The sequence below is a fragment of the Pocillopora verrucosa genome, chromosome 3, assembly GCF_036669915.1.
Source record: "Pocillopora verrucosa isolate sample1 chromosome 3, ASM3666991v2, whole genome shotgun sequence".
In the NCBI taxonomy this organism is placed as follows: Eukaryota; Metazoa; Cnidaria; class Anthozoa; order Scleractinia; family Pocilloporidae; genus Pocillopora; species Pocillopora verrucosa.
Window position 1 is genome coordinate 4771548 of NC_089314.1, and position 20340 is coordinate 4791887.

General features: G+C 38.3%; 1 protein-coding gene across 1 annotated transcript in view; it reads left to right on the plus strand.

The window, feature by feature from the left end:
* The first annotated feature begins 1051 nt into the window (after positions 1–1051).
* Positions 1052–20340, plus strand: part of LOC131796573 (uncharacterized) — a 28502-nt gene continuing 9213 nt past the window's right edge. The window contains exons 1-31 of the mRNA XM_059114173.2: positions 1052–1233; positions 1807–1968; positions 2235–2405; positions 2717–2905; positions 3236–3406; positions 3547–3735; positions 4161–4390; positions 4488–4720; positions 4999–5217; positions 5678–5936; positions 6051–6168; positions 6649–6854; positions 8269–8507; positions 9145–9250; positions 9554–9715; positions 10306–10437; positions 10822–10953; positions 11394–11600; positions 12215–12440; positions 13427–13476; positions 13599–13749; positions 14856–15024; positions 15255–15520; positions 15945–16105; positions 16388–16547; positions 16836–16968; positions 17269–17461; positions 18089–18191; positions 18472–18585; positions 19080–19253; positions 20004–20243. Coding sequence (XP_058970156.2) covers positions 1161–1233; positions 1807–1968; positions 2235–2405; positions 2717–2905; positions 3236–3406; positions 3547–3735; positions 4161–4390; positions 4488–4720; positions 4999–5217; positions 5678–5936; positions 6051–6168; positions 6649–6854; positions 8269–8507; positions 9145–9250; positions 9554–9715; positions 10306–10437; positions 10822–10953; positions 11394–11600; positions 12215–12440; positions 13427–13476; positions 13599–13749; positions 14856–15024; positions 15255–15520; positions 15945–16105; positions 16388–16547; positions 16836–16968; positions 17269–17461; positions 18089–18191; positions 18472–18585; positions 19080–19253; positions 20004–20243 — 5338 coding nt within the window. The 5' untranslated portion in view covers positions 1052–1160. The remainder of the gene's footprint in view (positions 1234–1806; positions 1969–2234; positions 2406–2716; positions 2906–3235; positions 3407–3546; positions 3736–4160; positions 4391–4487; positions 4721–4998; positions 5218–5677; positions 5937–6050; positions 6169–6648; positions 6855–8268; positions 8508–9144; positions 9251–9553; positions 9716–10305; positions 10438–10821; positions 10954–11393; positions 11601–12214; positions 12441–13426; positions 13477–13598; positions 13750–14855; positions 15025–15254; positions 15521–15944; positions 16106–16387; positions 16548–16835; positions 16969–17268; positions 17462–18088; positions 18192–18471; positions 18586–19079; positions 19254–20003; positions 20244–20340) is intronic.

Here is a 20340-nt window from a genome sequence, read left to right on the forward strand (position 1 = left end):
TTATGAAATATCAATATCAATAGAACTGTGCAGTAATTAACGAGTTAAACTTTATTTGGCCATCTGACTTTGGACCTCAAACAGTTTCCCCAGCTTTACACACACTGGGTCACTTTCCCCATTTTTGTTGTTCGCTTGACCACCAAATACAGATCTCTCAAATTGTTGTGTCTTCACGTTTTGCTGCCATTAAATACTTTTTTATTGGTTAATACATATTTCTGAAGGGTACTTTTTGATAAAATTTACGCTTTACCTTTAGCTCGAGTTTTGGTATTGTAGATACACGAGCTTATCTGTTATAGAGAAAGACGTCATCGTTACTTAGCAAATACTTACAGGAATGAGGTAGAATTTGATTGTTTACCCAATGTACACCTGTGATTTTCTGGGGAAAACAGAATATTGTCCTTCCAAGTTGTGATTTTCTGGGGGAAGCGAAATATTTTACCTAAAAGTTCAGAAATCGGTACAGCTGCTTAAAGACCTTTGACCTAACAAGAGATTAGAGCATAAAGCTTGAGTGCTTAAGCTCATGAGGGGAATTTTAAGATTCACTCTAACGGTCTTCTATGCAAGTTTGATACATTCTGATATCATCAATATACTCCTTCATGGGGAGAGAGACTGTTTGAGAGAACTGAGTTGTAATTACTTCCCGGAACGATTTCGTTAAATCCAATTTTATTTACATCTCCAACTCAGTGCAGTTTGGTTATCACAAACCTCCGTGCACATTATCGTTATACAAAAAGTGCTTATAAATCTTAATCACTCTTTTACAATTGGATTTATCCAATGTCTGGTATCAAATGTCCAAAAGGCTTTCTAATGATTAAGAAGTTCACATCTCTGATGTATCACCAAATAACCGTCGATTTAACTCCACTGAAATAATATTAATTACATAGATCAAACATTCCGTTTCAACCAAAAATTGATACAGCTTTGTCAACAAATGATATAAATCAACTCAGGTGTCTATGAATTCCACCTTTATTAAATTTTTGAGACACACGAAGCGCTTTTATTCCAAGGAGCCTTAATTTGTCTTACGGCTCAAACAGAGGACAAGAAACTCATAGGACGGGTGGATTGCCAGGGCTATGCATTGTCCTCGCTCGGTTTAGTAGAGAGATTTAAAGAAAAAGTCGATCAACATGCACAAAGTTGTAGCACTAGTATTTTTGCTCTTATTGGTCGTGATATTTTGGAATTATGTTGAAGCAGCAGGTAAGTATTTCTTTGTTGTTAAAAATGTATTATCACTTCATTGCTTCTAAACCAGTCAAAAAATTTTAGACAAAGAGAGGTTTAGCTGATCTCTCAAGGTAAAAAAGTAAACCTAAAGGTTCTATTTGAACTGAAGCCGAAAAATTATATTAAACTTGCGTTCTGACGATCTTTGAATCATTTCGTCTCATGGATTGTAGATTCTTATTAAAAGCCACAGAACTTTCTAAGTTTTCGCCATAATTTCTTAAGATGATGTTACCCAAGAAAAGAGAAAAGGTGTGTATAAGTTCCTGTGAAATTCTTTACATCGATCGGGATTCAAGAACTATTGATGATGCCCTTCTTTGACTCGATGCACTTACTTCAATTTATTTTATAGCGATACTGAATGCTGTTCTCTTTTTCGTTTTGAATCAGAACAGATCCAAAGATAATTCAAAGCGTTGAAAACTTATTCAGCTCTAGAAACTACATGATAGGAGAATCAATGCCTTACTTCAGCCCTTTCCCATTGTTTATTTTATTTATTTATCATTGTCATTTCTTTTTTGCGTTATTCTTTCTCGAAAGTAAATGGTGGCTGGTCCGGTTGGTCGGCATGGAGCGGCTGTGCAGCAGGTATTTGCGCGGGAAATCAGCGCATTCGAACGAGAACTTGCACCAATCCCCTCCCAAGTGATGATGGAAAATATTGCGATGAAGGAGAAAGCTCGGAACAAAAAGATTGCTTAAGTAAGTGCCAACACACATGTCAGTGGCTGTAAAAGATCAATAATTTAGAGTTAACCCAATAAGCTAGCGTGAATATTTGCAGCAAAATAACAATAGTAATTTCAAATCTTCTTGTTTGGCAAAATCAACTAAGAAACACATCAGAGCTGGTATAGAAAAAACGGTGCTTCCTCGTATTCATAAATATAGAATACTTTTCGTATCATAATTGTATTTCTTTCTCTATTTCGCTTATCTGGATAACTACTGATGTCAAATCATTTCAGTTGACGGGGGCTTCACAGAGTGGAGCCAATGGTCTTTGTGTGACAATCCGTGCGGAGGATCTGTGGTCAACAGAAGTAGAGCATGCACCAACCCCACTCCCACTCCCGATGGGAAACCGTGTTCTGGTGATGCATTCCAAACGAAACTTGAATGTATCTGGCCGTGTCCAAGTAAGTAAATCCCCTCATTTAAAAGATTCCTATGTAGGGATCAGTCATCAGTGATGCGAAATGAATGTATCACTAAAGTCAATTTAAGTATTTTTTTAATTGTGAATTCTAAGCTGATAACAAGCAGTTTGAAGTTATTAGCTTTCACGTTTTGAAAATATATCGACAAAAATTGAGAGAAGGTGCACTTGACGGGTTTTTTTAAATACCAGTATGAAGATAATAGCCGTTTGTTAATAAAACTTATGATTGTAAATTGGCAAGGCTATCTGTGAGACTTCAATTTGCATTGTGCCTATATTGTCTTTTAGCTGGTCCTCTTGACGGCGAATGGGGAGCTTGGACTCCATGGACTCAGTGTCCCCAAACATGTGGAATACCTGGAGGGACCGTTCTCAAAAGAACAAGGTTATGCAATCGACCACCTCCGATGAATGGCGGGAAGCAGTGTGTTGGGAACGGCACAGAAACGGCGAGAGCTTGTTTTGCAGAATGCCCAGGTTAAAATAATTCTCCTATTAAAACATCTTTGTCGAATGCAAAGTTCCACATAATCACGACCGTCACAGTAACAGTGACTGTGCAATCAAGAATTCAGACCTCATGATCATTATGACGACAAAATTATTTTGATTTGATTGGAGTTGGGTTGATTTATTTTGTCATTTTTATGTTATTGTTTTGTTGTTTTTTTTTTATCTTGTTTGATTATTTTTTCCCCATTTTTTCGTTCATTTCTCACTTGATTGCATCCTTCCAGTGTAATACAGTTACAAGGTTAAACACGGAAGCGTGCTATTTATTTTTTTTTACCTTTGTATCATTCACAGTCGATGGCGGCTTTGGTCTTTGGTCATCTTGGACAGCGTGTAGTAAAACGTGTGGTACTGGTTCTCAATCAAGAAGCAGACCCTGTAATAACCCAACCCCTACCGGTGGGGGACAAAACTGCACTGGGGACTCCTCTCAAGCAAAGAGTTGCAAAATCAAGTCATGTCCAGGTGAGGAATTCTTACTTTGTGTGTGCTTTTATGAAGGTCAGACAAAGTGTAGTGTTTATGTAAATGATGAAAAAAAGAGTCGGGTTCTTAATTTATATTGCAACTTTGCCCTTTGCAAATACTTGCATTCGTACTATTAGGTGCGGTAAATGGAGGGTGGTCAGCGTATTCGTCTTGGACAGCATGCACAGAGCCTAAATATTGTCTGCAAGGAATCAAGAAAAGGACGAGAAGCTGTACAAATCCTCCTCCAGCAAATGGCGGTGATGAGTGTGCTGGTCTGGCGGAAGAAGAAAAGGTTTGTCCCACACAAGAGGATGGATGTACAAGTAAGAATTTTTTATAACGTAAATTATTAAGTTTTTCGAAAAAAATAATACATTCGTTGGATTGTTGAAAATTTTCCTCAGTGATCTTGAGCCAAAATGTAAATATGCATAAAATCGTTGCATTGAACTCCTTTTTTATAAGTGATTCATGTTCAAGAAGGACACAATGGAAGGAACACGCTGGGCCACGTTGTTTCCAAATTATTTATTTTGGAGTGCCTGTTTAAAGAACATAACATTATGTAAAGCCCAGTCGTTTGGAACTTATCACTTCGCGATTGATTTTCTGGCGATCTTTTAGGTAATGCTATTTTCTTCTACCATACCCAAAAAATACATTCGAATACATGAGAAAACATGCCATTTTTAACCTTTTGATTAGTGATGGGGGCACTGACAGCTTGTCGTCCTTGTTTTGTTTAAAGCGTATCAACCCTACAAGCCCGACAAAACGCCTACAGACCCAGCTTCCTGGATTGCAATAGAATGTGAAGCGGCCGAGAAGTTCTCAGCTACTGGGGCACACAAACAGGATGTTCCTTTCGCTGTGTATTCAAACTTCAACTTCATGAAAACTGAGTTGGAAAGCGGGTGGTTTGCCATCCAAGTAGTCCCTGATGATAAAGACGATTACGGGCAAAAGAAGTTGACTAAGGTGTGTTGGTGAGATAAATGTAATGATGGTGTCAGGATCTGACTTGGACTGGTTGTTAATAGTTAATCCTTGTTAACGTTGGTCCTTCTTCGCTCAGGTATGTTTTGAAATAATTGATCCGCTGACCATCAACAAAGTTGTCACAAATAAAGCAACATACTATTCAAAAATATCCGCGATACCGGAATGGACTAAGCCCGAATTAACTGAAACTGTTCCTGCGTTTACCATCTGGATTGACGAATCACAAGCTCTAAGAAAATACGAATTTCAGTGCGCAAAATCAGATGAGTATGTACCGTTTACCGGATTCATCGTCAAAAATGTTAGGTAAGAATTTGTATCTGTTCGGAAGTAGTATTTTTTTTTTCAGCACACTTACAAATATATTTTGTTTGTGTCAATTTAATTTTGTTGCTAACTCACTGACGCGGGACAAATTGATACAAAGTGATTGAAGTTAAGAGACTTTCCATGGCTTTTATCCAATGATATCTTCTCTTGTTGAACAAAGAAATTTTATTCCACAAATGTTCATGATTAAAATTAAGAGTAAATCGTAATTCATTCAACAGAGAAATAAGCATTTCTGCCTTATAACTCTTCAGATTTACGTACTACACAGAAGGTAATTCCCAGACGTTTAAAGCAAAAGGAGATCATTATATCGAAACAGGAACTGCATTCCGCACTGAAGTGAAGAAAGATGTGATTAGTGGATCGGTGTATGCTAAAGGCACGGCGCCATCTGTTACATTTATGGACGTAATGGCCTCATACGGTTTGAAGCCAAGCTCCCTGCCAGATTTCTTTGTGAATGCTTTGAAGTAAGTAATAAATCTTAACAGTGTTAGAAAATCTTGGTTTCCTTATGTCTTAATTTAACCTTTCCTTTCACTTATCAACTCAAAATACAGGTTTTCAGCTCCAAACTAAGCTCTAGATAGCAAGATAACTTTGGTTTTATCAACGGAGTTCACGATGAATATTAACGATCGTAAAGAGTTCCTACGCTGACTTTTAGAGCGCCACCTCCTCGTCTGAGCGAAACTCTTGATAGTTTGTAGCGGCTCTTTTCCCTGCGTTGTTCAGAATCTGATCAGATTATCCTCGCTCATTATTCTCTATTAACAATTTATACAACACTCTGAAGAGTTGCCTTTTAAAACTTTCTTTATCGACCACCTATTTGCTTCATAATGTATTGCCTCCTGAGAATAATTGATATCTTAGTGGTCCACATGAGACATATGCAAAAGCTACTTCTGAATCTTTTTATTTCCACAGAGGAATTGGTCTGTGGGATTTCAGCTTAAAGCCAGCGGAATTCGTAAGGAAGCTCGCAAAGGGTGGAGTAAACAGATTTACAGCCTCAATCGATGCGGGCGGTGTCCCAATTCATGTTGAGATAATAACTGGAATTAGATTTGGAGGACCCGCTTTTGCTGTCGGGTTTGCCTTTGATCGGGAATCGTTTGGAAAAGTTGCTGAAAAACTGTCCGGAATCGGAGTGGATTTCCTGGACAAACTTGGCTTTGAGTTAGAGGTAATACCAACAATATTGAGCAATTATGAAAGTGTAATGCATTATAAATTGGTGAAGGAAATGATCATCGAGCTCTGTGATTGAAATATTTTTGTTTTGTACTTTGCCTTTTAGATTGGGGTATCATTCTGCCCTCCAGCAAGCCTTGGATTTCAGGACGTATATATTGATGCCGAGACACAGTTTTCGAAAGAACCGCTGCACAGTTTTGTCATTGCAAGTGTTCCAAGAGGTAGGTTTGCTTATTTAGATTCCAAAAAGTTCGGCTTCATGAAGAAAAATCCAAACCATAAAATGAAGTAATAGGGCTTTGAGAGACTCCTTAACAAACATGAATGTTTAAAAATTCATTTGATCTTTGGAAGAAAATGAGAGTGGCACCTTGTCCTAAGATAGAATACAGTGTTAGCTTTAGCTTATGAAGTGTGGCTCATGAAGAAACGAATTGAACGTTCGTGATGCTCTCTTGGGGCTCTCACTACTAAGTGCAATTTATGGAGTAACCAGTGAGAGCTTTTTGTTTCAAGGGCAGTCTGTTTTCTACGGTGCTGTTCTTACCTCTTGCCAATGCAAAAAAAATACTTTTTTTTTTAATGTAGCACATTGCATTAAAAATATATCGTACTCAGCGGTATGGTTTAAATCTACGTATTTTGGCGAGAAATCAATGCTATCGGTTATGAATGATATAATGATGTACTTTTTTCTACAGGCATTTTCGCTGCAGCTCAAATCGTTTTACCAAAAGACTGCAAAGGCAATAAATTCTGTGAAATTGTTAAGATGATCGTAGGGCCAACCGCCAAGTGGTACATAACAGGTCACTTCCAGTGGAAAAATATCCGAATTGCAACGGGCTTCGCAAATATCCGCATTTTCGGTGGCCTGTATTTTCACAAACTTGAGCTGTATGTGGAGGTAAGTTACAACTGTAGAATACTCCATAAATTCAACATGTTTCTCATCTCCCTCCCACTTGTTATTGTAGTAATTTTCAGTCGAAATGAAGGGTTTTACATTGTACCTCTTAAAGACATTGAAGTAGAGATTTCAGGACATCGCGCAGAATGCCGCGACATATCCCGAACTTTTAAGACTGACCAGCGGTAAATTTGAAACAGGATTGGCGAAACGCGAGCCACGCAATAGAGAAAATGGCCTGAAAATCACAAGAGGGTGGATTTTTTTCTTGTTTTCACTAAAATCGCTTTGAATAAACCAATTTTACCATATGAATTTCAAAGAAGAGAGATTATAGAGGCCCCCTGTACCTTTGCTGTTGCTTTAGGACGTCTAGAAGGCATATCAAAACGGGTATAAAAGCTCGCTTTTTTGCATATATGCTAGTATGGGAATAGCCCTTGGCCTACTTATGGCGTAATTAGGTGAAAGACATACTTTACGGTTATTTTAACTTGATTGTCAGGAAACCTTGGGGGGGGGGGGGAGGGAGGGGAGAAGAAGGAAAGGAAGAGATAGTTTTGCGGGCCTTGATATATAGGCCATAATTATGATCGATATGTATATGGAGCTATCGAGCCATGCAAAGTTTCAGACATAGAACGGATACAGCTTGATTTGTTTTCATGCGGTAGCCATTGGCATATACTTCCTCAGTACCACTGCGAGTTCGCTTTTAAACTTTCACAAAATTATATATTTTGGGAGGTAGAAAACCTTCCCGCTGCTCTTCTGTATTGCAATATCCAATTCTCTTCTTTATGCTTTATTGGAAAAATTAGGAATTCGTTCAAGCTTAGCATGCGTATATCGAGTCATGGATGCACGCGGGAAGTTTGGAGAGCACATAAAATGCGTAAGAGTAGCTCGAGGCGCAGCCGAGAGCAACTCAAGCTTTTTGTGTGCTCTTCAAACTTCTCAAGTGCATCCATAACTCGATATACACACAGCTAAAAGCATGAGCACACTCTTTTATAACGGAGCGACAACAAGGATCTGCGCGAAGAAGCTTTTATTGTGATAGAGTGCAAATTCTCACAACGCACAAAAAAAGTAAATAAACGTCCCTATTGGCCGGTCAAAAACACGTCACATTCTATACTTTGGTTTGAGCGAGAACATTTGATTCAGTTAATTACCGAGAACTGTGAATGAAAAGCTCAAAATTTACGGGAAAAATGGAGAAAATCAAAGCCAAATGAACTAAAAAAAAAATAAACACAAAAACAAAAATTCTCACGTCATCTTATTTACGCACGGGCGTGCATAAATAAATATTTTGTTCATAGCGGCTCAATAGGACTTATATAGGGCAAGCACGCTGGCTATGTTATAATACATTATAGGACCATGATTCCTCACTCTTATCCAGGCTGACTGGAATGCTACGACCAAACATATCAAGATGGGATTCCGTGCAGACATCAAGATTCCAGTGAACGGTGACATTTATCGCGATGGTATCAAAGCACCGAATAGCGAACTGTTTCTGTTCGGTGTGTTGGAATACGATTTCTTACAACAGGTGGTAGCCGGGAAATTAGGCATGAGAGGAATATGGAGGAAGGCTTTCGCCATTCCATTTCTCGGTATTGGTAATATTTTCCTCGGGTAAGACTAAGTGTCGCAGCTCACAAAGCTACGGCTTTTGATTCCAGCTATTAGGATTGAGATTAGTCAATAGAATTAAAAAGTAAAATAGATGAACAGTAAAATGAATCCAAGCAAGCGTCGACGGAACATGAACCTATTACTCTCTGTCACGCGCTCGGCGCTACTATAAACTGAGGCACGAACCCTCGAATTGGAGCGAGGCAACTTCATTTGGCTCTTCACTACGGCCACAGTCGGTATTGCGGTAAGGTTAGATGTATTTTTCGCATCTAGCTATTCACATATTTTTATCGTTTTAAAAGAAATCGCCTCACACAGTTGTTTGCCGAGCTCGCACGCTTCATCCGTTGTGTTCTTTCACAAGCTTCCTTTCGTTTTGAAACCTTGACACGGTTTATTGTTCAAGATATCCCGCCTCGTTGTTTAATATCTTACGCTTTCTTGTGTTTACCTTGTCCACTAAAACAACATAAGTCGCTATTGAGCAAACTAGAATAATTTGTTTTGCTTTAAAGCGTTTCATGAGCGTGCCTTCACCTTTAGTTCCCAATTTTTAATGCTGATGCATGTTATACTCTAAGCACTTTGCGTTTGCATTTAATTCCTAAGAAATAATAAAATCTTTTGATGTAAGGTTGACATATCAAGTTGGGGTGCCATTTCCAGTCACTGGTGTCCAGTTTGGAATGCGAATTGAATTTGGATATGACTGTTTGATACCAGCAGACTTTAATAACGATGTAAGTAACACTACATCATTTTGCATAAAAACAGCTATGCAGTGTCGGCATTTGGAACAAAATATTCTAATGGTTCAAAAGATATTCAAATTGTATAACTCAAATACTCCCTAAAAGCACTTTCATCTAGGTCTGAGATTTAGTAAAACAATTTAAAAGTAACCAATCAACATACTTAAAGTGTCTGATCACGAGTATTGACTTTTATTTTGATTCTGATGCATTTTTCCTAGGTTGTCTTAGGAGCCACTATGTCGTTTAGTGCATGCAAATCTGCTTTTGTTTTCTTTGCGTTGTCGATAGGGTCATTGTTTCGGTGGAAGTGGCTATTTTGGAATTGGAAAGCCTCAGTTTTTTTATGCCAGCATAACAGCATTGACTCTTGGGAAAATCATTCGACTTCTAGGATTGAAATTCCCGCTTCCGCCTCCAATTGCACAAACTGGCTTCCCAGAGGGCGTCGAGGTAAGTTTTGAGAGAAGTCGTCTCACAAAACCACAGCTCTCCGTGATAATTTTTTTTTTCATCCTATGACCAAGGGAAGCGTTGAGTCTGAAGAGGTTCCTTTAATTTTAAAATCAGTAGGGCAGAACAGGCTTCAAAAATCGGAGGGAGGCTACTTCTAGGGAGACTGTTTATTTATGTTAAAATACGTAAGTCTGAGTGAAAATAGAGAGTTGAAAAAAGGCATGAAACGATATCATAGAATCCACCTCATGAAATTGATTGATCGGCCGGTTCCTTTAGACGTAGAATTTTAACCTCTCCTATCTTTGTCGCACCAGCTTAGTGGCGCATGGAATTGGTCTATCAGCGATAGTTCGAGTCATCAATGGATTCTGTACCTTTCTGCCGATCAATTTTAATTGTCAAAATAAAAGCATCCCAATCTTATGCAAGAGATACACTACCTTAACTAACATTAGTTCCCCTGGCCAAGTGGATTTCCTTTAATCACAGACCCACGACGGCGGTACACCATGGCCAGCATGATTGAAATTTTGGTCCCTTCAAAATGTATTCCTAAAATCGTAATTCCTTTTTTCTTTTTTCAGGGCTCATATTCAACTGACAATGTTGATCTGCGAATCGCAGGTGGCCCATACATCTACAAAGGATTTATGATCAAAGGACGAGTCAATATTCTGGGATGGGAAATATATGCACACATCAAACTATCAGATACGGTAAGAAACTTTCAGTTGCTTGTTTCTTTTTATGGCTGTTTCCAACGGAGTATTTGTGATTTGGTTCTTGAAGTAAAATGGCTGGCAAATCCAACAGCAGTCATCTACTTTCGGTATGTAGATATTAGAGAACTGGAGACAGCTGCTTGAGACCTTTCTATCACTTAAACGCTCATTACTTTAAGGTCCTTTTTTTATAAGTCATAGCTTGGCCGATACTTGAAATTTCTAAGACTTCCGTATTCCAATAAGTGCCTCTCCTCCACTGCTGCTCCACACTACAGCCACAGCTTAATTACCACGGAATCTTTTTACAGCCTTGTAACGATCAACTCCACATGTCGGGACCGATAGTTCACCCAAACTCTTTAATATCGTTTACAGGCAATTTTTGTGGACTTGAAACCTGACCCGATCAATATTTTGGGCATTGCGAAAATTACCCGCAGTCCCTCCCAGCAAGATAAAGGACCTTGGTTTTATGTTGACGCAAGGAAGACTCCAATTTTTATAGAGGTGAGTCGATATGAAGTTTTAATATGATTAATTACAATAAAATATGATATTTCAAAGTGAAAACTCGCAAGTCTATGCTTTATTTGTCAGAGAAGAATATGCCTGGGTTTCGAGCTTATTTAAAAAAATGCTTAGCATGGGCCTGAAGAACAGTAACAGAAACTTCGAAAATAAGAAAATAAATAAACAAAACACACCAGTACATGAATTTAGCCAAGGCCCAAGAGTGTTTCTTCAATTCAAGAGTCGAATCTTCTCCTATATGTGCATGACTTTGCGTTATGGTCTTATACAATTTTTTGTATTTGCCAATTATATTGTCATGGGCAGATGAACTTTGCTATGGATGTGCGGCACGTTGTCGAATAGGATGCTTTATTTCTTTATGCGCAAGAGTTTGGATTGTACAGGTACTAATGAACAACACTCTTTATCACCAGGCTTACATCGAGGGTTACACAGAACTTCTAGGGATTTCAACTTATTGTCGGTTGAACTTAACAATGACACGGATGGAGCTACTGATCCAAGGAAATTTCCTGAATCTCATCAAAGCAGAATTGTTCGTATTTGCAGCTTATAGCTACCTTTTCCCAAGTGCCGAGTTCTACGTCAGAGTTACAGTCGACCTAAGTGGAATAAACAACGTAAGTAATTTCCTTTGTGCTCCCTTCCTCAAAATTATCTGAAGACCTACCTGCTTACTAAAAAATAGTTGGTTTAGAGTCACTTTCACTATGTTTAGTTATTCGCCAAGTTATACGTGCAGCGCAACGAATTTGTTTCTGAGGTCGTTCCTAAGCCAAAAAGGTAACTGTTAACTCAGATTGCGTTTTTCCCTACGCAATTAAAGGCACCAGTAGTGATTCAAAAGTTCTGTATTTTTTTTGAAACATTCAAAATATCGATCAGGGCGGGATTACCATCAAGCGCGAAATGCAAGAGCAGTACGTTTATAGGCACTTTTGTTCATAACTTGATTCTTAACAAAAGCTATTTTGAGAGAACTCGGTACACAATCGACCTACTTTCCAACGGCGAGGAAGATTCTGTTGTTTCCTCTGAGTTGCCATAGTATGCCATAACTATGAGATACAAACGTGGCTTCATAATTAAGAATTAGAAAAATATTTCATCCATCTCAGAAAAAGTTAAATTTTAAGACAGCGGAGAACAAACAGCCCGTAATGCATTATGTGACCTACTTTGGATCCGCCATTGGCCAATCATGGACGAGATGTTTCGTTGTCTATTTTTCCAGGCATTAGACGCAGCCGCCAAAGCTGTCAAAGGGGCTTTCGATGCTGCTCAAAAGAAGCTCTCTGATGCAAGAAATAAAGTCATCCAAGAAAAGGAAAACTGCAAAAGAAAAATGGCGCTCAAGTGTGATAACTGTAAAAAGCTGAAATGCGCTCAAGCTGAACGAAACTGTAAAGGATGGTTGGATGCCGCTGGCAAATGGATTGGTGGGGTAGTAAATGCTGCTGGTGAGTTGCCCTCCTTAAGTTCTTTTATAGGGCTTCTGAAATTTTGAGTCTTATTTCAAGAACCAACACTTATAACAAAGTATTTCATAGCACGAATGAACAAAGGGGGTAATTTTCTGAAGAAACTGTGGTGCTGCGTCGATAGGAGAGTAAAACAGGGTAATTTAGTATTATCAATTGAGTTTATAACGTTAATTTGCCACTGTAAATAGTTTAAACGCTGGCGTTTCGAGTGTTAGCCCTTCGTCAGAGCGACAGACGAAGAGCTAACGCTCCAAACGTCAGCTTTTAAACTCTTTACGGTGGCCAATTAACTTTATCAACTCAATTGATAATACTAAATTACCCTATTTTAGAATAGAACGAGCTAGTGGCCCTCGGTTAAAGTTTCCCTTGAATGACAACAGCTGAGTAGGGCATAGTAAGGATGGGAGGTGGTCACGGTTACGAATGTCCGTGCGTCTAACGTGGAATGATTCATAAAACCGCTCTAATCTCGTGATTAGGCGGGCTCGCAGTGAGGATCGATGAAAGAGTCATAGAATTCTAGTGCACATCTGGCACCAGGACAGATTAGCACGTTTTCACTAGCTAAGTTACAAGGTTTTTATTTTGTTGAATTTCAAAAAAAGAAAATTATCCCACAAATGGAGGAAAGGGATTCGTCATGGGATCCATCATTGCTATGCCCTTGGCTGAAGCTACAGTGACAATAGGGCAAGGCCCAAAGGAAACTACGCTTATCTTTTACTGTGTTTTGTTTTTTTTTGTTCTTATTTATGTCTCTCTTTGTGTTTTCGTTCCTTTTCCACATAACGTAAGCCGTGAAACTCCTCCTTCTGAACTACCGAGGACCTTTTTTTTTAAATTTTTTTGAATCAATGTGATTCATCAATGTACCTATTGATCTATTTTGTTGACTATCGTATTCGCCTTAGAACTAATTCACTTAACCTGATACAAATTGTGCGATAACTTCATTTCAGGTAAATGGATTAAGAAGACTTTCCAGAAGATTGGGAAGGCTTTAGCCCCAGTAAGTTTCTTCAATAGCGAGTTGCCATACAAACCTGGTGCTATTTTTGTAAAAAAATTATTAATATATATGATCTTTATCATTATCAACGTTGTTAAAATGTTAATTACGTTGTGTTACAGGTTGGAAAGGCCATCAAGAAGTTTTTCAAGGGCTGGAAAAGGAGGAGAGAAATACAAGATATGCAAAATGAGAATTTTGCCCTTCACATACGGAAACGTCGATTTATTAGCAAAATTATCTGCGAAGGCCTTGTAGGGGGAGGGTGCAAAGGTCAGTTGAAATATTGTAAGGTTCCTTTTAACCCTTCAACTCTTAAAAGGAATAAATGTGTCCTTTCTTCTTACCATTTTAAATGTAATCTCACAAACAGGTTATAAGAACAGATGAGTATATTAATTTGAAGACTTTGTCTGGACACAACACCAAATTCTCTTGTCTCATTTCTAAACTAATTTCTTTTCATAACATCAATACGTGTTTTCGCAAAAAGGTGATGCAAAGTGGGAAATTATGATTATACTAAAAAACTGGTTGACAAGACACATGTTGTTGTTGTTATTATCTCGTTTTTGTGCCAACGTCAAAAGGTCAGCTTTAATGATTTTTCCGGATTAACAGACCGATCGACTGGATGCTAAAAACTGTACTTCAAAATGAGACGTTGTTGGGAAACGTTCAAGTTGTTCTGTTTTTGGTGTTATACGTGACGCTGGGCGTTTCATGATGACATCCCAAGTAGTTTACACCCACATTTTATGATAACTGTCCAAATGTTATTAAATGAAAGAAAAACGCGAAAAGTTACAGCGGCAACGGTCTAGAATAACACTCGTAGGGTTAACTCAGAATAAGTTGTCAATTTTCTACACTATAGTTCTGTAAACTTGGTACAGCCTCATTTTAACACTGAGTGGATGTATAATTATTTTTCATTTATAGTTTGCAAGCTGTGGAATAAGCTACCGTTATACATTAAAAACTAAGATAATCTTAAAGTGTTCTTCATAAGTTCAACTTAGAATCTTTACACTGTTTTTGTCGTACATACCTTATAAGGTTATTTCATCACTTTAATTTTTTCTCTCATCTATTTTATTCTTTGCTATCATGGTTTGTGACTTTTCTAAATGTTCATGTCAAATTTAGCTCTTTTTAAATAATTCATCTTTATATCATGACGTATTTTTAATATAATAGGTATTACATCTTAAGTAGTTAAAGTTTTTCACTTATATTTTTGTAACTTTTTTTCCCACACGTACACGTTCGAACGAGTTTTTGTTAACTCTTAGGTTTTCACGTGTATAAATAAATTGCTTAGTTACTAACTACTTACTTACCAAAGTTATCACTTCTCTACGTCTTTTTTTCCTTAGCGGTTTCTTCCCTCTGCTATGGCTCTTGTAAGGCCGTCGAATTTATCGGAAAGGGTCTCTGCAACGTACTAGACATCGCTGTTGGCTTCTTGAAGTTGACTGAGATGGCTTGTAACTGGGTCAGTAAAGCTATCAACTTTATCCTGACTAAGCTGTTTAGAGTGCACAGGTAAATGAAATGGATTCTGAGCATAGCAGATGTTAGCTGCCAACATATTATATCATCAGTTAGTCCTTAAGTTAATTTGTACTGCTAATCCCAATATGATACTGTAAATTTATTTATTACAGTAACAGTAAATTTGTTCGTTAACAAACTCATTAGATTACAAGTAAATTGTAAACGTGGCATCTACGTGGCCTTCAATAACCCATATTTCCTTTTCATTTTTTATGCAGCATCTTATTCGAGTTTGGACTTGCTGCTTACGCAGGTGGTGGACACAGTAATTTCATATTCAACGCAGCAGTCGATCTGACCATATTTGGAAAACGCCTTTATCTAGCTATTGGTTTCAACCTGAAAGATCCTGTAGGAAGTCTAAGGGGTGGGGCCGATAAGGCTACTGACTGGTACAAAGACAAGATGAATCCCAAGAATCCAACAGATACGGAGAAAAATTACTATGACAATCCAAATCCATTTGCCGACTTTGAGATGTCAGGTAATGAGGGTAAAAAATTATAAAAAATCCAACTCTGATTAAGTATAATCGTTTCTTCATTTTCTTTCTTTCATTTTTTGTATTGGAGAAGTCTCCCTGGAACTTTGAAAAAGCATCCTCTGGATAATAAATGTCTCAGTTGTACTTGATTGTAAACGTGATGTGCGATTGAAAGAGTCATTGCTATGATAAAGCTAGTCTGAATTTCTAGCAAAACATTTTTTCAAGTTCGCTTCTATTAATTCTATTTTATGCCAGGTGCTGTAAAAAATAATTCATTTCGAGCTCAAGAACTTTCTTTTTTTAACAAATTAACAAAAAATTCTTAGATAAAACGGCAATCATTCTCTTAGCAACATTATGTAGGTCTTAGATGAGAAAAACATAAGCTGGAAACATGAAGTTATCTTTTTTTGTACTTCAGAAATATTCTTAATAGAGAATCAGCAATCGGCGACAGATTATATACGCGGCCCCTGTCTATTCGTGGACTCCAAGGAAGATGGTTCTCATATTAAAGTAACTGGCTGCAACTCAACGAATGAACGGCAGAACTGGGCTTACACCCTCAAAGGGCAGATAATGGTAAGTCTTTGCGATCTTCACGCTGTTAATTTGCTGATCGCACGTAGTGGAAGCAAAACCACAGAAGAAAGCCAAAATGAGTTACTATATAACTGATGGTTAATTTTGCTACAAGCTGCAATTATCAGTGGAAGAGACCTCGGTGGAATAGCGTGGCTCACGAAGATCTGAGTCATTTCACGTGATATTTAGGCTAAGGAGGTACACCTCCTCACCCTCCCCTTCCCGGCTTTTCTACCTGTTAGATATAATTGTGACGATGCTTGTTTGATTTATGAACAGAACTCATATTCAAGGCTATGCATTGACACCAATGGAGCAACTAAGGGATCAAAGCTTGTTCAAAGGAAATGTGATCCGAGACAAGACGATCAGAATTTCCAGTGTGACCTGACTGTCAGGTCCATCAAGAGAAGAAGGGCAAATCAGTGTTGGACCGTGGGTTAGTTATCTATGTGAAATACAGCGAGAAATGTTTCGGATCGCTTTGCTTTCGAGAACATCCTTGTGATTTTTCTCGGATACATTGGGCCTGAAAGAGTAAAAAGTAAAACAATGTACACGACATGCCGCTTTCTCTTTTTTAAAATCATGGTGCCGTCCGGTAGGTTTCGTTTATTTTGTCTTCAACCACATTGCCTTTTTACCAGTTACACCTCAAAACCCCAAGAAGTTGTGTTTTGCAGTAAAATTTTCGGGTGAGGCTCTGGCTGAGTATTTTTGTTCACAGGTTCCACAAGCTTGGATGGCCCAGGTTCATTAGTTCACCTCGGCTCCTTGAAGTGCATTCACCCGCAAGGCGGTGGAGATAATGTCGGAGAGGGAACTAAGCTACTTATTTATGGCGGGTGCAGTGAAAGCAGGTAAAATATAGTTGGATTTGCATACATGTGACAACAACTTTTTGATTAAAACAATCACCCTTTTTCTAACTAACGTCACTTACTTGCTTATTATTACAATGTGAGGAGCAACTAAGTAAGAGAATGATCGAAAAATATAATCAGACAATGCAAAAATAGCAGTGATGATGATGACATATAGACATATGTTATCATATTAGGAAAGTAAGAGTGGTTCCCCTCTTATTCAATTTAAGCAGGAGCTTCATGGAAAAAGGAAACAATCACTCACTAATCTGACCTGGCATTCTTTTCAATCAGATTAGAGTTTGTTCTACAAAACGGTAATCTGAAACACACCAAGAGTGGCAAGTGTGTAAAACCAATGGGAGCAGTTCAAGATGGTGTTGTTCTTGGTTTGTACTCATCTTGTGAAGGACATCAGTTTAGTTTCACTGCTGGAGGATCCTTACAACATGTTGGAAGCAAAAAGTGTGTCAATCCAAAATCAGGAGTAAGTATATCGCATTTTTTCCGTTTAAGACTTAAGTGGGTGCATTTTAAAATGGTCGTCCTCATCGTTTTCGCCGTCGTCATAACTACCACGAGTCTTGGCAAATTTTTTGAATGCATGACTGAATATGAATCATGGTTTTTTTATGTTCTTTAAATAAACCATTTCAGTGCCAAGTGGCAGTCACGGTAGTACTCAGCTGCGGTATATTCATCTCTGAAACGAATGTCGGTGACTTGTGAATAACTTTCTTTTCACAATTGCTCTCAAAAAGAAAACCACCAAAAAGTAGTACATGAATGTAAGTGCACACTGCAGCTCACAGGAGAGCTTTTCATTGAACGGTACCGGTTTTTCTCCAACACGCAGCAATTAGTGATGCAACTTATGGCTTGCGACCATTGAGGACTTCAACTGCGCATGCTCCTACACCAGCGAAGGCCATAATCTCCAGCCTACCAACCAAACAACGAGTAATCTAGATGGAGTAACTTGATTTTCTGCTCGGCTCCTAAATAAATCGGAGGATGACAAAGTTACAATAATGATTGTTTGTTGCCTGTACTTTCCCTCCTTAAGTGACTCTGTCTCTGTTTATTAATTTCTTATTTGAATCAATGTTTCCAGGCAATGATGCCACCCAACAACGAAGAACTAGTGCTTAATAGCAAATGTGAAAACAGCGACAGCTCGTTCACCAAGGAACATCTCCTGTTCAGTTTTATTCCAAGTAAGTAATCCTTGTTTTCAGCCATTGAATCTCTACTATTTCAGTTTTTTTGGTAGCTAAAATTTACTTAGAGCCCCTTTTTAGTTCTCTGCGTCGATGTACAAAACGAAGCGAAATAATTAAGCATGTGACGTTTTCTTATCAAACGAGATAACTCTATGATAGTCCACTGTCCTCTACGAAGGAAAGGTAGTTACTTCGCAAATTGAGCCTACCATTTTGGTTTTGTTATCCATTAAGGTTCTTTTATCCTCAAATCAACTTTCTTTCTAATTAACAGCTGACCCATTCGTTCGCCTCGACAAATGCACCTATTTTGATCAAGCTAGACTGGATCAGCGGTTTGAGGTCGTGGACGAACCAATTGTCAGTGTGTGTAGCAAGTTCTCTAAAAGTGAGTAGTAACCAATGATACCGTGATCTTATTTGCAAACATGGCCGAGGAGCAAAAGACAGCAACGACTGCATAGGTACAGATTTTGTATAAAAAAGTCCTTAATGTCATAAAAAGAAAATTGACATGATCACTTTTTTCTAAGAGAAGCTAATGTACTTATCACCTACTGTGTCCAGATCCATAAAGATATATTTTCTACCCTTTATGAAGTTCCCATGGGAACATTTGAAAAGTCAAAACACTACACTCTACTCTAGCATTGACTATACACAATAATGGTGTCCTCAAATTTGAAGAACACAGGCTGGACATCTTCCCAAATAATGTCAAAAATAGGAGAATGGGGTCCGTAAAATGATTGTACGAGGCTCTATTAATGTATGTCTCTAGTCTGACAGCAAGGGGGTGTGCAAAAGAAATTTATGATCAATGAACAAATAACTTTAGAAGAGCTGAAAGACGCTCGCTATATTTTTCTCTCTTACATCTAGATCTTGCTTTCAAAAAGAAAACAGAACAATCGAGTACTGCCTACAATGGATTCAGTAGCCGAGCTGTCGATGAAAATTATTCTAGTCAATATAATGACAAGTCGTGTACTCACACCAACAAAGAACAGAATCCGTGGTGGAGAGTTGACCTTGGACGAGAATACATAGTGACAGGTAAGATACCTATAAATAATAAGGTCACAAATGAAAAACGCAAAGTAACTTTGGCCCCTTGCTCGACGGGACTTGGTCAGTGGTTGGCATTAGCATGTTTAATCGTTAAATTTTTCAAAAGCATTGTTCTTTGAAAAGACACCGTTTGAGATAGGGGTAAAATGTTCCGTTAGTCTCAACATCTGGATAAGCATACTCGTACAAGACCACACTGGTACAATTAACTCTAAGTATAATTTAACTTTTACCCGTACGAACCTTCCCTTCTATTTCAATAATAATCAAGTTTTCCCAATATAGCCGAAATACACTCTGAGTTGTTAATAACAATACTAAATTTATCGCTAGTATCGTAACAGAATATGGTGGCCTTACTCCGAACGATCTAAAGAACTTTTTAAAGGCTTGTGAACCACGATTAAGCTTCCTTAAAATTCTCAAGTTCGTCAATTGAAAACCGTTCTACGTTTCTCCATGCTGGGCATCCTTATGCCATCTTTGTTCACCATTGCCTCTTAAGTATTCTCTATCTCGCCAAACTATCATACTATGGTCTTCCTTTCATTGAAGGAACTTTTACGCAGCGCCAAAATGGCCTAATTATTGTTATCACAATCCCAGCTGTCAATCGTTTTCTCTTGGTCGGTCTATTCTATTTTTCCCTAGCGATATAAATCTTTTTGTCCCGCGAATCAATACTGTCATAACTACTTCACACTTACATTTACTTTGATTCTTTTTCTCAACCAGACGTAATGATAGTAAATCGTTATAACCACTTCGAGCGTCTTAAGAACTTTGACGTCAGAGTCGGAGTCAATAAAGATAACTTACAGAATCCTACATGTCATGACCGCGTGAGGACTGTGGGCCAGGGAGAAGCTCTCAGGGTGCAGTGCGATCCACCAATCCCGGGACGATACGTGTCAGTACAGATGTTTGGAGAAGGAATTCTAACCATGTGCGAGGTTACTGTATACTCCAGAGTGGGTGAGTGCATTTAAGATAGTGAAACACCTTTGGTCGTGATCATAAGCTCATTTAGCCACTTCTACGCCGACAGGAAATTTGATGGTAAGTGGAATTT